The 20,792-nt window shown below is 29.3% G+C and overlaps 1 protein-coding gene across 1 annotated transcript; it reads left to right on the top strand.

Annotated features, from left to right (window-relative positions):
- The first annotated feature begins 9,050 nt into the window (after nt 1-9,050).
- On the top strand, nt 9,051-16,090 carry LOC124939385 (cucumisin-like). The gene is made up of 9 exons (XM_047479864.1): nt 9,051-9,127; nt 9,236-9,327; nt 9,424-9,670; nt 9,819-10,332; nt 10,459-10,559; nt 12,370-12,591; nt 13,008-13,135; nt 13,241-13,734; nt 15,980-16,090. The coding sequence occupies exons 1-9, from the start codon at nt 9,051-9,053 to the stop codon at nt 16,088-16,090; spliced, it is 1,986 nt and encodes a 661-aa protein (XP_047335820.1).
- Nucleotides 16,091-20,792: the final 4,702 nt, after the last annotated feature.

Genomic DNA, 20,792 nt, shown 5'->3' with positions numbered 1-20,792 from the left:
GTTCGGCACCGACGTCACAAACCATACAATGATTTCTTCAAACAATAGACATAATGAGAAAATGAGGAATCACTAAACCAAAGGGCTCGTCCATCGACGCCACAACAACAGTCAAGTCTCCTTGGCCTGCGTCTGCAAGCATTCATGGCTCAGTCTCCACTAACTACGACGGACATTGAAGTGACCATGTATACCCTTGGTATTACGTCTCCTGATCCGACAAGGTACATGGATATTAGTGCGACTTCTCACATGACATTTCTCACTCGTCTTATTTCAATTCAAGCATTAAATATAATATTCTTGTAGGTGATGGTAATATGATTCCAGTTTCAGGTATTGGGTATACCACTATTTCTTTTTTGAATCCTAAACTTACCTTGAATATTATTCTCCAAGCTCCTACTATTGTTAAAAATCTAGTTTATGTTCATAAATTCATTACGGATAATTATGTGTCTGTTGAGTTTGATCCTTTGGGTTTTCAGTTAAGAATTTTCAGATGGGGACACGCCTAATGAGATGTGACAGTCAGGGGATCTATATCCGGTCACAACTAGGAGTAAGGTGTCGTCTTCTGTTTTTCTTTCTTTGTCGTCATCCTTGTGGCATAGTGGCCTGGGTCATCCTGAAACCTCTAGTTTTGAATCTATTAGATTAAATAAATTAATTCATTGTAATAAACTAGAATAATGAAACAAAATTTTATAAATGATATTATATTTAGAGTTATATAAATTATGTCTAATATATACATTATAAACCTCATTTGAAAGTTGTTGGAACAAGTGTTAGGCCATGAGATGGACTAAATCAAAAGTTCTCAAATCTTTCCTTAAAAGTTAGGTTGAGAAATCTATCATCATAGAGCTCGATTGATCGGGTTTAGGATTATGGATTACGATCCCTACATCCATATGAATTGTTAGAAACTTACGGATCATGTTTTCATGATCTATATCAAAAGATACAAATATTCAATTTTCAAACCAAATGAAGAACACTCGGTCCTCTTGGACCGAGTCCAATAGGACCGAGGAATAAGATGTATGAACGAGTATGCTCGGTCCTTATTGAGACCAATGACCAAGAAAATTGACCTAGGACCGAGACCAAGGACGGTGTTCTTGAGTTAGGACCGATTCCTAGGACTGATGTTTTTGATAAAGGATCAAGAAATCCGACCAAGAGACCGAGAGATCTGACGTGGAACTGAGACTCCCAGGTCCCACGACCGAGAAATCTAAATTTGGGACCAAGACTCCCAGACATAGGACTGAACAATTTGATTTCAGAACCGAGCCTCCCTAATCCCATGGTCAAACCCTCCAGTCCTCTAACCAAGTATCCCGAGTTCTGATCTAGACCACATCCGATCACAGACCGGTAAAAATGGACCCAAAACCTAGAACTCCGATTCTAAGGCCTATTTGGTTTAACTTTTCAAAATTCAAAATTAGTTTTGTAATTTGGAACCTCAATCCATTTTCAAATAATCCCAAGAGGTCTTGTACTCAATCTTATATAACGCAATCGCAGAACCCCGAAAATACTAATTAAAGTAAATAAATGTTATAAATAAATATTTCAATAGCCACTTTAAAAAAATAAAACTCTTTTCAACTGGCGTAGAGGACATAGCGCGAAAGTTATTTCCAGAGCGTAACCAAATAACGAACCCTTATGGAAACTCCATTATAAAGTACGTTTATACACGTACATTTTACTTATTATTCTAAAATCATTTGGAGACTCAGTTTTCAAATAAATAATCTTTTATTAAATTAATTATGTTTGATTAACTTAAACTGGATTTCAATCAAATTATCATTTGATTATAACAAATCACTAAATTATTAAAATTTGAATAAAATTAATTATTTTAAATATATTTAATTTAAAAGCAGCCAAGTACTATCAAAATCTTTAAAAACAAAATATTTTAAAAATATGTCTGACACGCAAACCCATGTTAAAACGTATCGAATCTCAAGACACCCTAGATCCCTTGTATTGCCACGCTAAGCTACAGAAGAAATTTTCCGGGGTTAAAAAAACATATAAACAAATAATGTATTTCTAAATAGTATGTGTATCCTATTGTCATCAATGTAGAACTTAAAACATACCTAAATATAGCTAGGGTTCCATTCTAGAACTACAACCCCAAACAAATAATTCTTTACAATAATGATGTATTTTTGGAATTTCATTCAAAATATTGTGTTGATATGAATTGAGACGCTTTAAGAGTACTAATATCATTTAATGTTAAGAAAAAAAAATCCTTTTATCTAGAAATACATCATTTATTTATTTTAAACTATTTTTAATTTAAACTATTTTTAATTTGGTAAAGTACTAAAAATATTAATATATAACGGTAAACATGAAAATTTGACATACCCCAATTTATAATAATATTAAATAATTTAAATAATATTTTGAATTTTTTTAATTCAAAATAATATAAAGGAGAAGTTAAAATTAAATTAGGATTAGTTAGTGTTATAGTTAAATCCTAATTAGAAAAATTAAATAAAAATCATAAATAATTTGAGATTAAAATATTATATTTATTTTAGCCCAACTAAACCTAAAAATAGGTTAAAATAATTTAATTATTATTTTAAATAATATTAAGTATAATTTATGGTTTAAAACAATTAAATAAATACCTCAAAATACTAAAAAAAAAATTAATAAACATTATTTTTATAATGTTGTTAAAAATAATTTTGTGTATTAATATCGTGAAGAAAAGCACAATACATGGTTAAAAATTTGATTTCAAATAACCTTTACGTTAAAAATAAAAAACTAATTATCCAGTGTGGCCGAAAATAAGGAAGTTGGCTGCAGCGGGATTCGTATCCATCATTGAATCAACGCTGGATGAGGAAGAAGTCACGCATTTGGTTGTAGAAAGGAAGCACGCGCCCGGGTCAACATGAGATTAGCTAACGAGACGCTAACCCCGTTAACCTAGACACTCCAATGACCAATGGAATGCCAACGGAACGCAACAACGAATTTTATTTAAACAAAACAACGTCGTTTTATTCCTCTTCTTTGCAAGGCCAGATGAACGCGCCCGACGCCGACAATCTTCCAGAAGCCCTATCTCCACTTTTACTCAACCTTATTCCTTCATTCTTTCACCAACATGCACGTCTCTCCCTTTTCTTACATTCTCATAGGATCAGAAGTCAAAACCTACTCTAGAACTAGGCTGCCGAGGATAAATAAAAAAGAAGAAGAAGGATTTCATAAGCAAAATCGAAGATGAATTCGACTATAAAACCGACCAAGCTCAGGAATAAATAATTCCTAGGTGTTCTTCTTCCAATCCATGGACTAGAAACCACAAATCATTGCCTACTTAAAGAATTCTTGAGAACTCCGGCGACTGTCTTTTTGAATAAAATTTTCCGGCGATCTCGACTTCAATCTAGGGCTTGGGAAAGCTTCCTTAAGATCATTGGAGTGTTGTCTAATCAGTAGTAAGCTTTCAGACCTACTATAATTCAAGTTAGGATTCAAAATTGGATTTTTCCAAGTTCGATCGGGTTGATTTTATTTAGGGCTCAATTTTGTGCTTTCTTTAGTTGAAATCAATCTCAAGATGATTTCTAAGCTTTCTGTCAAATGAGATTTCATCAATTCAACTTCAATAAAAAAACTAAATTTAATTTGAATTTCATGATCTTGAGCTTTTATGATTGAATTTTGATTCAAATAGTTTCCTAACATGTTTGTGAACATGTTAGAATAATTTTCAAATCATATTACATACATCCTGATCATGTTTGATCGAACTGAAATTTTTGAAATAAAAGTTTGAATTTCATTTTTAAAAGTTTTTACAGAGTTTGATTAGTGTTCTTGTTTTGGTTATGTTCGACTATGAACCTCCTTTGAAAGTTGTTGGAACAAGAATTAGGCCATAAGATGGCCTAAATAAAAAGTTCTGAAATCTTGCCCTAGATATCTGGTTGAGAAATCGATTATTTTAGAACTCAATTGATCGAGTTTAAGATTAGGGACTATGATCCCTACATCGATATGACTTGTTAGATACTTACGGATCATGTTTTCATGATCTGTATCAAAAGATACAAACCTGTAATCTTCATACCAAATGAAGAACACTCGGTCGTCTTGGACCGAGTCCTATATGACCGAGGACGGGTGTTCTTGAATTAGGACTGAGCCCTAGGACCGGTGTTCTTAAGAAAAGAACGAGAAATTCGATCAAGGATTCTCACCTAGGACTGAGAGTTCTGGCCTGGGACCGAGACTTCTAGGTCCCACGACCGAGAAATCTAGATATGGGACCGAGACTCTCAAACCTAGGACCGAACAATCTTAGTTCAGGACCGAACATTCCGAATCATAGGGCTGAACCCTCAAGTCCTCTGACCAAGTATCCTGAGCTCCAATCCAGACCACCCTCAGTCTAGACCGAGCCCATTCGGTCCCAGATCGGTAAAACGGACCCAAGCCCTAGGACTTAGGTCCTAAGGCGTGTTTGGTTCCAATTTTCAATTTTCAAAATTATTTTCCAATCCATTTTCACATAATCCTGAAAGGTTAGAAAATGAATTTTTAATACTTTTGTGATATTTTTTAAACAAATATTTGACTAAGGCCACATTTGGATATTTTTAAATTCTAATACTTTTATGATATTTTTCAATGTACTCAATTTTAAAGTTAATTAAGAAATTAATTTAGTTGGATGTTCATGTAATTACTTTTTTTTTACAATTTTTTTTTTGTCTAAAAGTAATTTAGATTGATATTTTAAGAAATTTTTGTTGAAACTACTATAGTTTGTATTTTCTTAAATAAAATTCAGTAGTTACATTTTATTACTTTGTTTTTTTTCTTCTATTTTTCTGAAATAAGATATCGTCTAATATTTTAATTTTAAAAATCATAACTCTAATATTTTTTATGATATGATCATTGACTTAAGATACTTTAAAAATATATATTTGATTAGAAATGATTTAATGAGTCCAAAGACGGATCTATGTACAAGCCTACCGGGCTCTAAAATATGTGGTATGTAAATAACAATAATGACGAAAAAATATCTTCGTTGATAATTTTTCCGTCGCTAAATGGAATTGGTGTATTTTTCATAGAGAAATTTCTAATAAACATATTTTGTTTTTTTGCTTGATATTATTATTAATCTATCTCAAGTATATTTTATGAAAAAAGTTTAGCCCTGTTAAATTTTAAATCCTTGCTTCACCCTTTTATAGGTCTAAGCATGGTATTGCTTTTGATTTATGATGCTTTTAAAAACATTTGATTAACATTGATTTAAAATCTAAGCATCATATTGTTCTTTATTATAATACATTTTATAACTATTTGGTTAAATATGATTTAGTGTCTAAGTTATATAAATTTTTATTTAGGATAAATTTTTGTTACAAAATTGAGAAATTGATTATTGAAGGAATTTTCTATCAATTCTATTCATTTTTAATTGTTTGGTCTTCCTCTCTAGTTTGTTTATAAAATAGCTCGAACTAAAATAGATTATTATTGGTCCGCAGATTTAAAATTATATAATACAAAGAGGTTGTTTTCTTCCCATCTAAGGTTTGTACTAAATCATAATTTATAAGGGAGTGAGAATATATGACAATGATTAAGAGGTTTTTTTTGCAACGAACTCATTGATTCACATCCGTGAATCTTGACTATATTACTAAACCGGTAAAATTTATGATTACTCGTTTTCCTTTTCCATTTGGTTATCATTGCTATTATGTATCAGGTATGAAGATTTCAAATTATTAATAGATTTTTGTTAGTTTTATGTGTTTGATTACATTTCACAATATTACAATTATTTTTTCTTCTATAATCTCAAACTCACGCTTTCGATCATCGTTACCTTAGTTGGGTGAAGAACCATGCAAATATTTACAAACTTTATATTTATTTAGTATTACTCACAGTTTTCATATTTTGTTTTTGAGTATTTTGGTTTTAGAATTTTTAAGAAGACTTATTTGAGGATCTCCTCTTGTATGGTCAACCAAGATCATTCCATGACACCAGTTCATCCTATGGCTCGCCTTCTAGGAAAGATTCAACACTCGAGATCGCATCAGTAAGTATATAATTAGCATCCCAAACGTGAATTGTCTACTATGGAACGGAAATGAGGAAACCACTGATCACCTGTTTAGAAGTTATAGTATCGCTATGGAGCTTTGGGATTGTTTTGCAAAGAGTCTGGAGCTGATCAATTTCCTGAAAGAATGGAAAGAACTCAAGGAGATAGCACTCAAATCCAAAGGAAACAAATTAGCAACAAACATATTCAAATGTGGCTTTGGAGCAGTGGTCTACAACATATGATAGGAACAAAATGCGAGAGTTTATGGCAGAACCCGCAAAAGCGTTGAAGAGCTATGGAGAGAAATCGTCTCTGATTTGTGGCGCCCTCGCGGGAACATGGAGGAGAATTTCAAGCACGAAACAGAATTGAAATATATGCAGAAATTGGAATCTACCTTTTACAGAAATCACTAGTATTGAATGCATTATAATGAGATAATATGTTTACTTTTTTAGCTTTTTAGAATTTATTCAGAAATTGTTACAAACTCAAAATCGTTCTAGGCCTGTCTAGAATGATCTCGTAAAACCCGTGATTTTTTTCCTTTTTAGAAATTTTTAATGAAATAACGTTAATTCTTTTTTCAAAAAAAAATTATAATGTAACTAACCTACACTTAAATTTTATCTTAAATTGAAATTTACCGCATATATTTATCCTTTAAAATTTTATTAATTATGTGTTGACACAACAACGTAGGAAAATAACCATATATATATATATATATATATATATATATATATATATATATATATATATATATAAAAATAAATAAAAGTTCATTAATCACATCGATCTTTGATATATAATAATTACAATAATTTTTTTAATTTAATTTATAATTTTTATAATTTAAATTATCATTTATTACAAATTTTAGGAGTTATTAAGTATTTATAAAAATATTTGTTTTTTTATAAAATCTTGGTGCATGATCTACTTATTGTTTTTCTTAATTGAGCTAATAAGAAATTAATAATGGTTTAGAATAGGGATTTGAAATTAGTATACCTGACAAGTATGGTATCTAATAAGTATAGTATCGATACTTTTCAAAATTTTGGTATATTAGTGTATACCAAAATAATATTTACAAGTAATAAATTACTAATGTAATTATAAATAATTGAAATTTTACTTTTATTTAAACAACCAATCTCAGTAAATTTAATTTTTTCTTTGAACATATTTGAGACTCAACTTTCAAGTTATTTATTCTATCACTTTAACCTTGACAAATTTATTTTATTCTCCAAATAAATTTTAAGTTAATTCAATTATACAAACATAATTTTTAAAAACCAAATTAAAATATAATTATACTATAATATTATTCAATATATATATATGTCATCCTTAGATATTTTATTTTACGAATCTGAAACACAAGTGTATACTGATTTTTTTTAAATAAATGTATTTTTTTGGTATAACGATATAGTATCGATACCATATCGAAATCATGGTATACTATTAATATTCGATACGACAAATATGTTACTTGTATCCTACACAGATTTCGGTATACCAAAATATTTGTAGTATACCAAATTTTTTAATACAGTATAAGATATAAATAAAATATTATGGCATACCGCATAGATCCACCCTTAATTTAGATAGAATCAACTCACCCCTGTATAGATAGAATCAAACAAAGATAATACAAGTAACAAAAAGTAATAGGTAAGAGTTAGTGCTAAGAAATCATAATTTGTGAATTTGATTCTCACCTCGAATATGCTTTAAATTTAAGGAAAGATTATGAGTTTGAGTCATACTAACTACCTATCTTACAATATGAAGATAGGTTAAATTAACATAGTTAAAATAAAAGGTGTAATGAAAAAAAAAAGAAAAAAAAGAAGAAGAGGAATTTAGAAAACATGTAGGCACGTACTTTTAGATTACATAATGGAGTATTTTTTTTCTGAAAAAACTTTGTAAATAGAATATACTCGCAATATTACAAAAGTGATAGTAATTTCATTTGAATTACCTTCAAATCGAGCACTAATTATAAATTTGAATGGTTCAGTTTTTTAAAAGTTTCCAATTTTATTAACGTGCAAGTCTAATAAAGTTAAAAACCAAAAAAAATACATAAAACAATTACCAAAGAAGTCAATATTAATTTGAAAATGTCAAATAGTTATTAGTGTAGTCATTGTTTTTAAAATCTATAAAAGGGCTCTCAATAAGAACCTCTCTTCAAATCTTAAGTACAGCAAGAAATTAAAATCACCTAAGATGATGCAAGCTAAAACACATTTAGATGTTTTAAGTTTTCTTCAATTATGTACATTTTATGCTATGTTTCTTACTTTCGCCTGTGTAAATGGGCAAGATCGACAGGCACACATTTCTATTTTTTTATTCAACTTTTAATATATTCTTGATCTATATTTTTATTAGGCATTGTTTGTAGTGAAGTTTGTAATAAAAAATTTAAATAGTTCATATAGAAATAAACTAAGACATCATTCTAAGATCACATGCATGTTCAATTGTCATTAAAAACGCTCAAAGTTGGCCTCGGTTTTGTTCTCCTTTAGAGAATTTTTAATACATCTCCAATATTTCAAACTTTAGCAATCTTTAAGGGGGAAACATATACTATGTGTTACAATTGATATTCTAATATACAAAATAGTAAAATATTAAGGTTAAATATGTATTTGTGGTAATGTTAACAAACAATTTAGAACAATGTTATAGTTTTTACTTTTATGTAGATGGGCTAGATGCAATCTAGGTATTGAAATACTACACATATCTAGACCTCATTCATGATTCACAAATAAAGTAGATTTAAATAATCATTCACATCTTTTATCAACAATTTGTACATGTATAAAATAAACTAGTTATTATGTTAATACAGGAGTATATAGTGTACATGGGAGACTTGAATCCATCTGCAGGCATCCCTACACCTATATTGCATTCAAGATTTCTAGAAAAAGCTCTTCACATGTAATATTACTAATAACTGTTTTTTTAAATATTCTTCGTTTGTTATTAATACAAATCACATCACTTTTGTGACTAAGCTGTTTATTTCATTTTTGTTTTCTTCTGTAGAAACTCTTCGACATCACTTATTCACAGTTACAAAAGTATTTTCAATGGTTTTGTTGCCCTATTGACCAATGATGAGGTTCACCGGATTTCTGGTAAGATAATTAATTAGTTAAAAAATAATTAATTAACTTTATAACAAATTAAATCATGTTAAGAACATTTTATTAATCAATTAATTTAATGATCAGCGATGGAAGAAGTTGTATCAGTGTTTCCAAATAGAAAAAATCATATGCACACTACAAAATCATGGGACTTTTTGAAATTTCCTCAAACGGTTAGCAGAGTGAAAAAGGTTGAGAGCAACATCATTGTTGGAGTAATAGATTCTGGAATTTGGCCAGAATTAGATAGCTTTAGTGATGTTGGAATGAGATCGCCACCGAGCAAATGGAAGGGATCGTGTCATGGGCTACGGAATTTCAAATGTAACAAGTAAGGACTTGTTTTATTTGAATTATCAAACAAACTACTCAAACAAATTTAAAACAATCTTATATTATCATTTATAACATTTTAAAATATTAAATAATTCAAATTTTATAGTACAAGATGATATTATTATATATCTCAATTAATGCAGCAAAATAATTGGAGCAAGGTACTACAGAAGAAATGGCAAATTCTCCCAAGAGGATATTATTTCTCCAAGAGATACCATTGGTCATGGAACTCATGTAGCTTCAATCATTGCCAGAAATCTTGTTAGTTCGGCGAACTTTTATGGTCTTGGACAAGGTACAGCACGAGGAGGAGTCCCTTCTTCGAGGATTGCGGTATATAAAGTAGTTTGGACTGATGGTTCTGATGACATCGACATCATTGACGCATTTGAGGATGCCATCAAAGATAGGGTTGACATAATATCAATTTCAATGGGAACAGGTATTAATGCAAACTATTTGAAGGATTCGATAACTGTTGGGAGTTTTCAAGCAATGAGAAAAGGAATTATGACGATATGTTCTGCGGGAAACGGTGGTCCTGAACATGGAACTGTCGAGAATATTTCTCCATGGGTTCTTACCGTCGCAGCAAGTTCCACTGATCGAAAGATAGTCACCTATTTGAAGTTGGGTAATGCCCAGACATTTGTGGTATAGTATTTCATTATCATTTCTTATTTTTTTACTTAGGCACACAATTGCATGCACAACATGGATACAAGATTTTTTTATTTTATTTTGTATTATTGATTTCATTAATTTATCTCTCGAATGCAGGGAACTACATTGAATGCGTTTGATGAGACTAATTTCTCCACTTTGGTGTATGCCGGTGATGTTCCAAATATAAGAGAGATGGTTTCTCGTAATACATCGAGGTATTTACTTAGTTATCATGCATGACTGTTAATTTATTCTCTAAAAATGTTTACCTAGATATTATCACTAAAGGCGAATCCAGGATTTTATTTTTGTGTGGGTTATAAAGATTATATGTATTATATATTATTACGGGTAACAATATTAATCGAAATGATTCACGGATATCCTTATTAAAATAAAATAAATATACGAATTCTAAAAAGTGATAAGAATACAAATTTAAGTAGAAAATTTATATATACTTAAAATTATATAGTTTAAGAGAATTATATTAAGGAAACCTGAGAAGTTAAATTAATTAGGTTTTAAATGAATGAAAGCTAACTATATAAATAAAGAAAATATAAAAGTCTAATTTAATAGATTTTAGTCTAATTTGGTGAGATTGTAGAAAAAAAGACACAAAACGTGAAAATAAAAACAAAGACACAAAATCATCTGAAAAAACTGATTATCAAATGAGTAACCCTCGGAAAAACTATTATAGCATATTAATGCCTTTAAACTGTAAACCATTTTGGAAGAATAAATACAAAAACCAATTTCCAATTGAATGGTTTGCTATATCCAATCAATCAGTTTATTATATGATCGAATATTTATTTTATAATCGATTTAAATTTTGGTTAAATAATATAATCAAATTAATATAACTGTTTTAATTATTTTTAATATTATTTTTATAAACATTAAAATAGTTTAAAACTAATTTAAAACAAACTACATAGTTTTTTTACTTAATATTTCTCAATTTAGTATGGTTTAAATCTAATTACTCGATAGTGATAAAACATTTTAGGTATTATTATTATTGGTATACTATTAACAAGTTATAATTCTTTGTTTTTTTGTTTAATATTAATATTACATTTTTTTTTTATGAAAATTATGATTTTCACTATTGATATTTGAGTGGTTATATTGGACTTTGCCTTATAAAACTCTGAAATAACATATTGAAAACTGAGAGGGTAATTTTATTTTACAAAAACATTTTTTTAAGTTAATATAATTCTTAAATTGATGTTTTACAACTAATGTTTCCTCTTTTAATCTTAATTTTGTTTAGAAGAACTAAGCAAAATTGTTATTGTAATATTATTTCTTAAAAAGGTGAAATGATTATTTTAATATGGCTCTAGTTGAAATCATAAAAAAACTTAATTTATAATGGTTCACAATCTCTATTCAGGTATTAAATCTGAAATTGATAGGGCGTCATCTAATAAAAAAAATTCTCTTTATAAAACCTCAAATAAATTTATATCTTTGATTAAGAGGCAATCAAAATAATTAAATATTTACAGTGAATTAGTTTTCTCTATTTAATTGACAAACATTCAATATTTGACATCTCCAAGCTTTAATTTGTAATTACAATTTCAAATGCAAATAAATAGAAAAAATTACTTGGTTTGCTTGCTTGCTGTTATTTTGCTCATACAGATTCATTTTTACAAAGTTAATTATAAACTTGTATAATCTCATAATATTTTTTAACAATAAAACTTGTATGATAAGTAATTACTGAATTTTAATTAATTAGTTTTAAAAATGAATCTTATAATTACTGAACTAAATAATAGTAAAATGAGTTTTGTAATCACAATTTCAAATGCATAATATTGATAAAATACTAGTTTCCAAATATCCTCAATGAAGTTTCATGATGTTTCATTTTTTTATTGTTTTTGAAATCTAAGATTGTGAAAGAAATAGTTTAACTTTCTTAATTTCAATAGTTATTTTATTAAGAAACTAATTATTTCAGTAATTAATTAACAAATTAAATCTCATCAAATGCAGACTTTGCCTAGACACAAAGTCACTAGATGCTAGACTTGTAAAAGGTAAGATTGTCATTTGTGATGAATACAATGTAGGGGACGCAGCCTTAACTGCTGGTGCAACTGGTATGGTGATACGAGGCAATGATATCGCTGTCGATTATAGGACATTTGCTCTCCCGGCACTTTTTGTTGGAAACAGGGAGTCATTCGAACTCATGAGATATTTGGTCAGACCAAGGTATTTATGATAATACTTCACTAGATGTTCATTAAAACATATTATAATTTCCTTCATTTATTTATTTTTTAAAACAGGAGTATTCCAACTGCAATCATATTTAAAAGTCATGAAACATTTGATCAGTTTGCACCATATACTGTATCCTTCTCATCGAGGGGACCAAATCGTATAACACCTCAAATTCTTAAGGTTGTATAGTTATTCCTCTTGTACTGTCATATTGTTAAAGATGAACCCTAATATTGCTCAATTAAGTTATAATTATTTATTTATATAAAAATATTATTAAAACAATATTTCAAAGAAATTATACAATTGTTTTCAATGATTGTAGCCAGATTTGTCTGCGCCTGGTGTTAGAATCTTGGCAGCATGGACACATAACAATTCTCCTTCATTCTTGATTCGAGAAGGGTGTCATATAACATCCTATCAGGTACGTCAATGTCATGCCCACATGCTTCTGCTGCAGCCGCTTATGTCAAATCCTTCCATCCATCATGGTCTCCGGCTGCTATAAAATCTGCACTTATAACCACTGGTATAATGACATTTCCTAACTCATTTATTTATTAGAACATGTTTTAATCTTTTTAGAAGCATTATCAAATTGTTTCACATTTGAACCTAAACAATTCTTTTACAGCCTCCGAGATGAGTGCAAGGACAACTCAGTCACTAGAATTTGGTTATGGAGCAGGCCTAATAAACCCTGTAGGTGCCATTAATCCTGGCCTTGTGTATGATGCAAATCTAGCTGACTATGTGCAGTTCTTGTGTGGCCAAAACTACACCAACAAACAGTTGAGCCTTATTACGGGTGACAAAATAGCTTGCACTCATTATGGGAGTAAAACTTCTTTAAATCTTAACATGCCTTCATTTTCCTTTCCCATCGTTCCGTCAAATACTCCTTTTAATGTCTCCGTTAATAGGAGAGTTACCAATGTTGGATCATTAAGATCTACATACATCGCCAAGATTCTTACTCCGCCTACATTCACAATACGAGTTGTACCGAGCACACTTTCTTTCACTAAAGTCGGAGAAGTTAAGTCATTTACATTGATTGTTGAGGGAATAATGAATCATGTGGCAGCGGTTTCGGCTTCTTTGTCATGGATTGGTAGCACAAACAAAGTGAGAAGTCCCATTATTATTTTTGGTTCTTATATACAATGATATGAGATTGTGTATCATGGTAAACATATGTTTTATGAAATAAAAATAAGGGAAATATGAAGAAATAAATAAAGTAAAACATATGTGATTTTATTACATTGAAGAGTTCTCAAATAATGCTATGAATTTTTTAAAATGTGTATTGAGTGATAACTCTATGTTTGTGGTGTGTTAGTGTCCCAACATTGGGGTTTTGATTTATTTCTCCCAATAATTTTATTACCTTTGAATTAAGGTATGAATATTTGCATTCTTTTTCTATGTATGCGAGCTTTTACTAATGAGATCTTTTTTATTTAGATTTTCCCTTTATTATTTACTTTATGTAATCTCTGAATATAATAGTTACATCCTCAATTATCTTTTATTTTTTTATATATAAAAAAATAAGATATAAATTGAAATTTATAGAAAACATATAAAAAATAATGTATTTCTAAATAGTATGTGTAATATCCAATTGTCATCAATGTAGAACTTGAAACCTACCCAAATATAGCTAGGGTTCCATTTTAGAACTACAACCCCAAACAAATACTTCTTCACAATGTATTTTTGGAATTTCATTCAAAATATTGTGCTGGTATATTGAGACACTTTAACAGTATTAATATCATTAAATTTTAAGAAAAAATATATTTAGCTAGAAGTATATCATTTATTTATTTATTTTTCACTATTTTCAATTTGGTAAAGCACTCAAAATATTAATGTATAACATTTATAGTTTAACTACTATCTAATATTTCATAATGAATACAACTAATTTGATATTTATAACCACTAAAATATTTATTACATAAAAATATTTAATTTAATTTAATTATAATTATTCTATGAACACATTATATAATGTTAATAATTAGGTAATCAATATCAATTTTATACAGTGATATTTTATTATAATAAGGATTAAATCATTTTATTTAATTATATTATTAATTTAAAATATGTTACAAAATTACACTTATTGGTGAAAATAATACAAATTAACTTAAAATTCAAACCTAACACCAATAATTAATTTGAATAACTTATTTCACTTTGGGTTGAATATTCATATTCCAAAAAATGTGCTGGCATATTGAATACATTGGGTCTAAACATATAAAATGTGTAAATTATATATATATATATATATATATATATATATATATATATATATATATATATATATATATATATATATATATATATATATAAGTTAGGAATATATGACCTCAACTTTAACCTCAACTTTAATTAAAAAAAGTTATAAGGGACAATTGAACTAGGGATATTTCATGATATTAGGAATTACTTTTACACTTACTACAAATATATTAAATGAGTTAAAATATGATAACAATAATAAAATAGGAGGAAATAGCGACACAATTTATCTATGATATCATATTAATGTCGCTGTTGAAAAATAATAATAGTAGTGTATTAGCTATTTATGAAATAGTAACGAGTATTTTATATCACGTTGTCATCTTATCCATTTTATTTTTTAAAGATCAATTATTAATATTTTAAATATTTTTTTTTTACTTTTCATCACCCTCATTCACTAGCAACTGGGCATCGCATTCATGAAATGATCACAAGTAGAAAATATAAGAGACATGTTAGGTTTATCTTCCATCTACAAACACGCACAAACAAACACTAACTCAATATTGGAGACTAGAGTGTGGTGTTGAGAATAGATTTACAATATCACAAATATGTATATTCATACTACATAATCTTAGTACAAGGAAAATGTATATTTAATATAAAAGAAAACTATATCTTCCTATAATCTTTATATTAGGAAATAAAATTATCATAAAAAGAAATTATATCTTTTGTTATGGAAATACAATTAGAAAATATTGTAAAAATATTTTGGAAGCTCTTTGAGAAATTTGAACAAAATATTGATATTGAACTAATTAATGCTTATTTAAAATTGTAGTCGGACACCTCAAAAAGTCAAGTCTTTTCCTTAAGAGCATTGCTTCCTTGTGAGTTTTGTGTAAGCTTTCATTATAATATAATCATTATAATACTACTATAACAATCTTGATAATAAAGTTGAGAGTCTCTTTTGTGCTTCAAAAGTGAATGTTACAGCATCATTTGGTCAAACCACTATAAATCTTGTGTTTGCATTTTTAATTTGATTTCTTTCGTTTCCTTAATTGGTCAATGTTGTTATTGTTCTTGCATTAAGGAATACTTCATCTCCTGGTATCCTAACAAGTGGTATCAGAGCGAGGTTGTTCGAGAGGAGAGAAAGCTGAAGAGATTGGATGATCCTTCGAGAATTATTGACAAGTTCTAGAGAGGTATTCAAAAGATATCCAAGTTGTAATTCTTATTGGTATGAATGATTACCAATTTTGAGGTGGAAGAAGTACGAACTACTTCATTTCCAAGGAACAAAACAAGATGACAGATTGTAGACAGGAAGACAATGGAGAAGACATAAATAACATCACGAGAAAGAATGCAGAGCAGTAAGAGTTTAAAGTATATGTTGAAGATTGAAGAAAATGTGAAGTGCTTCCAGTGTTAAAAGGAAGGACACTTTAGAAATGACTTCTAAAGAAGCATAATAGAAAATGTTATGTTTGGAAGGCAAGAGATGGAACATTGCTGGTGAGCAATGTACTTTAGTTGTAATGGAATTAGTAAATAATAATGATGTGTAATCTCTATAAGGTAATTCACAAGTATGTTCAGTTATTATCTCCGCTTTTGCGAGGCTTCAAATCCCTCTCTTTGACTCAATATACATCAATCTTCTAGCATCTGAGGCCTGGTCTCAAAGGCTTGTAAGAATTGAGTAAGAAATGAGTTCTTAATACAAGAACTTTAACTCATGGTAATGCAAGAGAAGTTAAATCCAAAGACAAATAAATTTTTCTTTATTGGATTTTCAAAGAATGTCCAAAGGTATAAAGTTTGATTAGAATAAGTTGGAGATAATGTTATGTTAAGTCGAAATGTAAAGTTTGAAAAAACTGGAGCACACACAATGAAGATACAAGTAATGATTCAAGAGAAATCACAACTCAAGGTGGATACATGTCATCAAAAATGCACACTACCAAGGGAGAATTGTCATGTGACCATTGAGATTTCTTCTAATATTGGGGAGGAGGATGACCTTGGTAAAGAGTTATCCTTGGCCATGGATGGAGGAAAAATGGTACACAACAAGTCTTATAAAAAGATGTTTACCGATGATGACATTGTCAACATGTTGACAAGGCAATCCTTCGGGCCAAATTACAAGATTGCATTGAGTTGGTGGGTAATTAAGGTTTCGCATATTGCTAGTTAACACTCAATATGAATAAAAGACTAAGAAGAAGACTAATGAAAGACACTTATAAGTTTAGTTGGAGACATCATGAAGCAACTCTCAAACGAACCAAGAAAAAATTATTGCATTATCTTTCAATATGAGAAGATGAATAAGACCTTGAGTGAGATTCCTAGTTATAAAAAATGCTAGATGGGAGGCTCGGTCAATTCAAATGTGATGATTTCTTTTATTCAATCTTAATTGTCCATGCATTGTGGATCATAGTTAAGGTTAATGAGATGATTGATTTGTCATCTTATTAAGAAAATGATTGAGACCTTGAATGACATTTCTAGTCAGGGGGCTAGATGAGAGGCTCGGTCAAATCAAAGGTGAATGAGATCATTAAATTGTCATGTAATGCGAGAAGATGAATGAGAGCTTGAATGTGATTCCTAGTTATGAAAAAAAAGGCTAGATGAGACGCTCAATTAATTCAAATGAAAGGACATTCACGATTTCTTTTGAATAAACTATGAAACATGGTAAAAACAATTGAAGACAATTAGTGAATCTTGAAAGAATATTCTTGAATTGCTAGTTGTTTTAACATTATTTAAAAACTAGTAGATTGCAAGTTAATTTGTTCAAGGAGAAGTATGCGGTTCAAACTAGTTAAGTGTGCAAAGTTCAAGTAAGGATGGGTGAAAAATGTTTTTCTAGATCTTGAGCTTGAGTAAAGAGATTTCGCTAAATACCTAATTATTTTTTTATTAAGTAGATGGTGAAAGTTTGACTTGGATCTTCTTGCTTACGATTAGTATCTAAGTTTGAGGAAGTAAATGGAGGATGTTCGTTTAGGGTGTCTTCGGTGTTCAAAAGATATCTGATTTTGAAAAAGTAGATGATGGTAGTCCGTCTTGAGTCTTCTCGGCTTTCGATCAATATTTAACTTTGAGGAAGTAGTTGATGGATGTTCGTCTAGAGTGTCCTCATTTTTGACAGATATCTGATTTTGAAAAAGTAGACGATGGAAGTTCATCTTGAGTTTTCTCGTCTTCGATCAATATCTTATTTTGAGAAAGTAGACGATGAATGTTTGTCTTGAGTGTTCTCAGTTTCGATATATATTTGATTTTGAAGAAGTGGACGATGGAAGTTCGTCTTGGGTCTTCTCGTATTTCGATTAGTATCTTATTTTGAGAACGTAGACGATGAAGATCGTAATTAGTGTCCTCTATTTTCGATCGATATTTAATTTTGAAAATGAAGAAGATAGGGAGACAGAGGCGAATTAAGACGAAGGCAGATGTTAGGAAGAAAAACTATGTTTTTCAACTACTTTCTCTTCACTTTCTAGATACATATGATTATGTATTTCCAAAATTTATGAAGATACATTCCATATGTATGTACCATTTTTCATGATAATGATATTCTCGAAAATTTATGTAATCTGTGAGATTGTAAATTCCAGAGACAAGAACAAGACAAAGAGAGGGAAACAAATCAAGACGAAGGCAGGTGTTAGGAAGAAAAAAATCATTTTTCTTTAACCACTTTCTATTCAATCCCTAGATACATAGGTTAGGTATTTCCACCATTGGTGAAGATACATTTTATATGTATGTATCATCTCAAGATCATTTCTACTAATGTAGAGTCTCCCAACATTTCACCATTACTTCTTATCTTATTGGCTACTGCTACAACTCTAGCAAAATAGTATTTATCGTATCTCTATTTTTCATCTCAAGTATTTAGAATTCTCTACGTATAGTATTCATATGTGATCTTTTTACCTTCTCATTACCTCCATACTTGCTCTTTAAAGAGTCTCAGATGATTTTGGAGATACTTTTATTCAATATTTATTCAAATGGTACTCGATTGAATGCTTGATACAAATAGTTTTTCACCTTACAATCTTTCATATTCATCCCGTTAAATTAGTTTTGGATCCACTAATTAATGGATCACTGAGCGCCTCAAATCCCATTTTTACTAAATCTCACCGACCCTTGGAGCGAAGTCAGTTTTCAATTAACTCGCTCCAGTGATCGTTGCGGAAACCGTCAAAACTAGAGATTCTCATTGTAGTGACCTCAACTCTTTCAACCACCATTATTCTCTTATTTTCTTTGATCTCACAGATCTGGTCAATCAAACTTAATGCTCAATTCCTCACTTCAAGCTCATAACTTGATTCATTCGTGTTTGAGATGCTTTGGATTTAATACCACTTGTTAGAATTTAAAATTACAAAACCAACAAATTTGTTTACTAACAAAACTAGGAAGATTCATGTGCGATTCACACGAATAATGTATTGAAATAATAAATAGAAACTCTCATTCCATTCACTTCGGTAAAACAATACATGTTCTCACATATCTCATAACATATTTTTTCCTAATGAACCTTTAATTTCGTGACCTTACACTTTCTCTTTGGTCAATCAAATATTTGGTTCATATTTTTTGATATTTAGCATTGTGACCTCACACTTTGGTCAATCAAATATTTGATTCATATTTTTTAACTGTTTTCAATTGTTACCGGCTATTATACATCGGCAAACCACATCTCAATCACACTTGGTTAAAGGGTTGTACTTATTTTGTTAGGTTACAAGTTCGAAACATACATATAGAATTTTTAATTTTAATTTTAACCGTTTTAAGTTTATGGGCAGGTCAACCCACAATCCGACTCAAGTATCCATTTACTCTCACATATATATTCAAATTAACAACAACTCTCGACCCGACAATTCAGATACTATGAAATTAAGCAACATTATATATATATTAGTTAGTTAAAAAGTTGAACTTTCTATTAAGAATGTCCCGTGTTTATCAAATTTGGTGTTGTATTTAAAATATAACGTCTTATTATCATAGTCAGTTAAAGGGTTGTAAATTTGAAACATACATAAAGCATTTATTATTTTATTTTTTTGACCGTTTTAAGTTTATGCGCGGGTCTAATCGTAATCCGACCCAAGTATCCATTTACTCTCACGTATATATATATTCAAATTAACCACATCTCTCAACCTGACAATCCGGACATTTTCAAATTAGGCATCAATTATATATAGATACTTTATAAATAGGCTACACAAAATATAGAAAATTAAGGGATTATTAACTTTCTTATTTGTAAAATTAAATTAACGTCTAATTATAAATTTTATATTGCATTAATTTAGAATTTCAAAACTAAATTGTAACTGAGAAATTAATATAAAATTTATTCCTCTTTATTATTAAATCAAACAATTAGAAATTTTTTTATTTGAATTATTTCTATTATAGTCAAAAATAATAACATATTAATGATCAAACAAACTACTCAAACAAATTTAAAAAGTCTTATATTATATCATAATAACATTTTAACATATTAAATCCTAAAGATATTTGGATCAAGAATTCAATTTTCATAGTACATGATCTTATTATTATATCAATTCAGGGAAATAATTGGAGGATGGTACTACAAATCAAATGGCATTCTCTCCTAAACTGATATCAAGTCTCCAAGAGATACCCTTGGACATGAAGCTCGTGTAACTTCAATCATTGTCGGAAATTTTGTGAGTTCGACAAACTTTTATGGTCATGGAGAAGGTACAACACGAGGAGGAGCTCCTTTGAGGATTGCTGCATATAAAGTAATTTGGTTCGATGGTGCTTATGACACCGACATCATTCACGCATTCGAGGAT

The sequence above is a fragment of the Impatiens glandulifera genome, chromosome 5 (genome assembly GCF_907164915.1).
Source record: "Impatiens glandulifera chromosome 5, dImpGla2.1, whole genome shotgun sequence".
NCBI lineage: Eukaryota > Viridiplantae > Streptophyta > Magnoliopsida > Ericales > Balsaminaceae > Impatiens > Impatiens glandulifera.
The sequence above is the reverse complement of the archived record's forward strand: the minus strand, read 5'-3'. Positions and strand labels throughout refer to the sequence as shown.

Bases quoted from the DNA above. Each gene is read 5' to 3' on its own strand.
- LOC124939385 (XM_047479864.1), top strand. From the start codon at position 9,051: ATGGGAGACTTGAATCCATCTGCAGGCATCCCTACACCTATATTGCAT. The intron at 9,671-9,818 runs GTAAGGACTTGT...CAATTAATGCAG, and splicing joins CGGAATTTCAAATGTAACAA to CAAAATAATTGGAGCAAGGT. The intron at 13,136-13,240 runs GTATAATGACAT...ATTCTTTTACAG, and splicing joins ATCTGCACTTATAACCACTG to CCTCCGAGATGAGTGCAAGG.